The 6,000-nt window shown below is 48.5% G+C and overlaps 1 protein-coding gene across 1 annotated transcript in view; it reads left to right on the top strand.

Annotated features, from left to right (window-relative positions):
• The first annotated feature begins 5,227 nt into the window (after positions 1–5,227).
• The window catches only part of EFHC2 (EF-hand domain containing 2), a 62,388-nt gene continuing 61,615 nt past the window's right edge, over positions 5,228–6,000 (top strand). Inside the window, exon 1 of the mRNA XM_075034697.1 lies at positions 5,228–5,399. Coding sequence (XP_074890798.1) covers positions 5,358–5,399 — 42 coding nt within the window. The 5' untranslated portion in view covers positions 5,228–5,357. The remainder of the gene's footprint in view (positions 5,400–6,000) is intronic.

Here is a 6,000-nt window from a genome sequence, read left to right as displayed (position 1 = left end):
CTCGTTGGCTGGATGGGAGAGCTTTGACAACGGGCACGGAGATTTAGGCTACAGGCAAGTTACACCACTGGTGGAAAGGAGGAAAGATGTGCATTGACACTTCTGCTGAGCCAAACCCCTCGTTTTTGTCAGCAAGGCAGCGTGAGAGCAATAAGAGGAAAATCAGGAAATGTTCGTGATGTGGATGGGTTCAGTCCCACTGACATCCCAAACAGGTCAGGAGTAAAGGAAGGAAAACCAAATACAGTCAGGAGGGAAGTAGCTGCCTGCCTTCTTTATTGCGGCCATGAGGGCGACCCACCATTCTGCAGTGTCTGACGCTGTCATCAGGCGTCTGGATGCTGCAGGTGAGGCGACAGCAGCATTTCCCTGACTTTCATGGGGCTGTCCAGGGGTGGCTGCCCTTTTAGGCTGCTCCTATTAAAAGAGTCACCGTACCCGCCTGCCATGGGGGCTTCATGTTCCCAGGTGATTCGTCTTCACTCTGAAACTGATGTTATCTGGAGGGAGGAACGCGTGCTTCGCTCTTTGTGCAGGTGATGACATAACTTGGAGGCCTCGACCGCATTTTGACAAACGGTTATGTCGCTGCCGAGTGCTGTATTCATACTTTCCTCCTGTTGGTTTGTTAGGTGCGTTACTTATCATGGGTTTTTCCTACTCTTCCCAGCAACTACTACATGCTGTATTAAATGCGTGTCTATGGTTTAATTGCAAAAAATCTGCATTCCGCTTGTGAATTAAATTAGAGGCTTTTCTGTCAGGTTCATTTTACTAGCGTGGCTGCATCGCAAATCAGCCCACGTAAGGAGGGTGAAAAGGAACCGAACAGCTACTCCGTACTGCAGATCTCACTGAATATATGCAGCGGGGGCAACTCAAAGGTATCTACCAGGCCCAGAATATTTCTTTTTCGTGTACTTTCAGAAGTGTGGGGGACTTAGGAAAGCGGCCCATCATATTCTCCCCGACTTCAATGACAAGGAAGTCAGGCTGATTGCAAACATCCCTGAAAAGCTCACACCTTATGTAAAAGAGCTGGGTATCAGATGAGTAGGAACTTCAAAATGCTTTAAACAGGCACGGCAAAGTGAAACACGCCCACTGTGCTTGTTCTGTGAGACAGCAAACTTCTTCCATCAAGTTTCCAGAGGCTGAGGAATTTGTGAGATGGCGTGACGGGGTGGGGACAGAAGGGGAGGAAAACCAGCCAACTGCACAGCCTCTAGCACACAGGCTGCACCAGGGAGGTAGCACCAACGGGGGTACTATGGCTCCCACCCTTCTCCCTGCCCAACGCCTTGCTTCCCCAAAGAGCATGGCAGATCTGAGCAAGGTGACTCATGTGCAAACGTGCCTTATTATTAGGACACGCTGAATTGGAGCAATTAGCCATGGAAAGGTCATTCTGGCTAAGGAAACCTTCCAGTGAGACCACGCTGGATGTAACTGCTTTTCTGTTCTCCTGCCCCCCCCCCCAGCATCGCCAGGAGAAAAAGGTTACAGGCCACGAGCTGTGGAAATTCATGCTCAATTCATGCCTTCTTGGGGCAGTGGGCAGCTGCAGCAATAATGTGCCAAGCGCACATGGCCAGCACAGACCCGCAGCTGCAAAAATGTCCGATTTTCCCTGTGTGGGCTGTCTGGAGCGCTCCACAGCTGCAGCCAAAAATTATGGCCTGAGTGTTGTTTTCTGGCCACTGAAGAGGTATCTTCATATGCTACATGTTCATTGACCAGTGAAAACAAAATGATTGACATAATAAAAGACATGGGAAAACATAAGGAATCGATATTTCTAAGGGTCATTCATTGATGGTATCCGTTGACCCACACTGCACCGCAATGAAGTGCCATGTCAGGATTTGCCCCTACGCTAGCTAGCTACAGGTAGGGCTGTAGCTCTCTGTGTGAGTATGTGTGTTTGATTCCTCTAATCCTATCCCCTATGTGATTTCTGCGATGACTGTTACAGTGTTTGATATTTTTCTAAGACAGGCCTAAGGAAGAAGGTATTAGTAGGTAATAATTTTCCATTCTTAATTAAGTGTATGTCAGAGGTAAACTTATGTTCAAGTTTTAGTGTGCTTGTGGGATAATCCATATAGGGCCATAATTCACTTTAAACTAGGCAACCTGGGAACAATCTAATTTTGGACAGCCCAGTCTTAACATGGCCTGTAAAACCAGTCCTAGAAAGAGGAAGAAGTAACACATATGACGGAAGCAGAGACATGTCTTCACAGTGAAGTGACACTAAGTTACACTGATTTTAGTCAAACTTTCCTGGTCTCCTCTTCTTTCCAAACTTTCCTATTCTAAACTGACACAACTTGGAAGTGGAAGACCTGGTCTTCCACTCAGACAAATGGACTAACATGAGCCTGGAGCCAACGGCATTTGGTCAGAGTAAAAACCAGTATTTTTTAAAAAATTAAGCCTTTTCTGGAAAGTTTTGGGTTGCTCAGAAGTTTACAATTTGAACATCCTTACTGATTTCAAGTTTGCTAGTAAAACTCAATCCCAACACAAAGAGACTAGCATCTCTGTCTTTTTACCACAAAACCAGTATTTTCCATGTTTTCCCAGCTTTAGCTTCCCTCCTGCTTTCTTCCTCCTTTGAACTATACAACTAATGCAGTCTTACGTACATTTACCACTATTATCTGTAGAGTACTGTCAGAAAATACATTTAATTTACTACTGCCAACTGCTTGCCTTTGTTGTCATTAACAATCTTCATTTAATAAAAAGCTTTTATCAAAAATGGTTTTCCTGTAGTACTTTTGTTTTTCCCAGAAAAGGCATTAAAATTAATTTGTTTTCTCTTGGTCTGTATTCTTCAGTGAATACAGCAAGGAACAAAAAAGATAAACATGTGAGAGAAACCCCAAAGAGAAGGTAATGTAGAAAGAAACAATTCTGTTCTGAACTAGAATTTTTTTTTTCACTTTTGAAAGAAAAAATGTGATTGAAGACTGGTAGAAAACATCACATTGCAACTGTGCTTTTGGTGTACAAGGAAAACACTTCCCTTCTCCACAGCTCCCTGTGGCTTCTCTACTGGGTGAGGTGGAAGGTAATCCTATGCAGAAAGAGTTAACCTGAAGGTTAGGGACGATTCATGAGATCTTCTGCTGGAAATATATTGGACCCTCTACCGATGCCGTGCACTTCACTAACCTTCTTAAAGAAGTGCTTCTGTTTCCCTTGCATGTTTTTCACATACAGCCTCTGCCCACACTGCCTGAAACCTTGGAGGAACAGTTTATTATTGATATCAGAAGAGTATTAAGACATTTCAACCGGCCCGCTATGTAATGAGCCACAAAAACTAAACGGGAGATACCAGTTCTGGAGGATAAATGAAGTGAAGAGACACTAACTCTTCACTATTGTGTTTTGACGACGGTTACTACCCCAAATGAGAAGCGGTGCCATTAGTTGCAAGGGGCCTATGAGGATTCTGCACGAAGCCGCAGCTAGGCTGGTTTGCAAATCCCAGACAGGCACATTGGCACATATATGTTATAAAATGCATTGGATCCACTTTCTGAAGATCCTCGCTCTCTAATGACAGCTGCCAAAACTGAAAGTTATGTTTTATGAGTATGCCAGCTGTCGCCCGTGCAATGCTTGTCAGGTACATAAAGACATATTGAAAGGATATCGGGGAATCACATGAATGTGCAAAGAACAACGGGGGATGCTGAAAAGCTTTACTGCTGAAGTATGGCAGTGTTGCATGCCCTGCAATGAGCCTTTCGGAATTTGCGCAGCTTGCTTTCCTTCCTTCCTTCTCCTTCCCTTCCCTTCCCTTCCCTTCCCTTCCCTTCCCCTCCCTTCCCCATTTCAAATTTTTGGCAAAAAAAGAAAAAATGAAAGAATTTTCACTGAAGTGACAGTTTTTGAAATCAGAACATTTTGGACCAATACCAATTCAGATAGCGAATGCTGCACAAGCGCTCCATGGGAGCTGTACGGGGAGTGCCTCCTAGACTCATTCAGACCGAACACGCCGCCCATGCTGTTCCACGAGCCTCTGTTTCAGGGAGGAGACATGATATGTTATGGGAATTTCATGGTCTGATGCATTGTAGAGTATGAAATACGGCAGGGGAGATCCACTCCATCTATGAGAATAAAGACATTAAGCAACTGAAGTACAGCTCCTCGGAGACAGTGTGATGGCATATCAGAATTGAAGTATTTGGGTTTCAGCTAACTATTTTATCCATAAACTCATTTTTCTGTAAAAAGCAGTTCTAATTAAAAAAATATATTCAAGAACAGCTTTATGTAAAATGGAGGAACATGACGTAGCATGGTTGCCGTTCTCTGGAACAGGCTTTGGAGGCGATCTGGAATGCATCCTCCCTTATTAACAAGGAAAATGTTACTTCCATTAAAGAAAGAAACAACCCTTCCCCCCCAAGCTATCCGTGAGAAACTCTCAGTGTATTTTCTGTTTGAAATTTAAATTTGAGTGTAATACCACCCACTGTATGAAAAGAATGTGATTAAAATGATGGTTCCTTTTATTTTCAATTAAAATACATTTTAAGTGTTTAACTTTCCGCACTAAATGCAAATGCAGGTGCATAATACAGCACTGGGAAACCAGAAAGTGGAAACCCACTGACCTAGTTTCACCATCCCGGCGGACTAAGATGCAAAAAAACCAAACAAAAAGACGTAAAAGCACCCCCCCCCCCCCCCCCGTTCCCTCAAGCCTGCCAGGGCCCCGAAGTAAAATGTGCTGTATAAAAGTCACAAAACTAAAAACATTAAAAATTAATTCGTGCAGGAAACCGCAAATGTGGTGGGGTTTGCCCCGTCCGTGACCCCGGTTCCAGAGTTATTTTGGGGGGGAACCACGTTCAGAGGTTACCGCACCCCAGGAGGCGGGAGGGAGGGAAGGGGACTAGGCAAAGCTTTGGGCCTGAGGTAAATTTTGAGCGATTTGCGACGAAGCCGCCAACGAATTCTGAAAAATTCAATTAAATGGATTCGTATTTCGTTCTACTTCGGTCCCAAAGGCCGCAAAACCAGACGGGCCCGCGGCTTCTGGGCCCGCGCCTCCCGCACTCCCGGGGCTCCTGAGGAGGAAAGCCAGGGCCCGCCTCCCTCCGGTACCGCCTGGGCGGGCTGTAACACGGGGGGAACCGGCGGCGGGACCGGGGGGAGCGGGTCGGGCCGAACCGACCCTTTGAGGCCCGGGACTCCCGGACCCGGCTGGGCCGCGCCGGGCCGGGCCGGGAGGGCCTGGCTCGGCCCCGCCCCCCGTGACGTCACCGGCCGGTCTCCAGGCAACGGCGCCCCCAGCGGCGCGGGGCTCCCGGCGGGCCGGGGCGGTCATGGCGCTGCCGCTCCTGCCCGCGGCCTCTCGCCAGCGGAACGTGAGTGACCGCGGAGGGGACGCCCCTTCCCTCCGCTCACCTCTCCTCCCCTGCCTTGCCTTGCTCCGGTGCCGGGGCTGCCCCGGTGCCGGTGTCGGTTGGCCCGGCCGTTCCCTTCAGGCCAGGCCAGGTCAGGCCAGGCTAGGCCGGGGTCGAGGCGGCCGCCACAGGGCGGTCGCCGGCAGCGCTCCGCCGGCCTGAGGGGTGACGGGGGCGGAACAAGATGCCCTTTGGGTGCCGGTGGGAGCGGGTGAGGCGCAGGTGCTCCCTGCGGAGTCGGCCCCGGGGTGGCGAAGCAAACGCCGGTGCCACGGCGAGGCCTGTCCCCCCCGCACCCTCCTTACCCGGCAGGTGGAAAGCAAGGTGGTGTTAGGTCAGGTGGAAAGCAAGGTGCTGTCAAGTGTACAAACCTCCTCCGGTTTTACCTTGGGAGTGGGAATACTTTGCAGCTAGGCAGGGACTGAGGGATCGGGCAGCTGCTGTGCGGCAGTTTGCACTCTTGTTGCGTCTCTATAGATAAATTGAAAAGGAAGAGAGCAAAGCAAAACGGGGAGAGGCAGATACCCGCTAAATAAACCAAAAAGCCTTTGCGGAGGGGGTT

Source organism: Buteo buteo, chromosome 8 (assembly GCF_964188355.1).
Source record: "Buteo buteo chromosome 8, bButBut1.hap1.1, whole genome shotgun sequence".
Classification (NCBI taxonomy): domain Eukaryota; kingdom Metazoa; phylum Chordata; class Aves; order Accipitriformes; family Accipitridae; genus Buteo; species Buteo buteo.
This window is presented reverse-complemented; position numbering and strand designations above follow the sequence as displayed.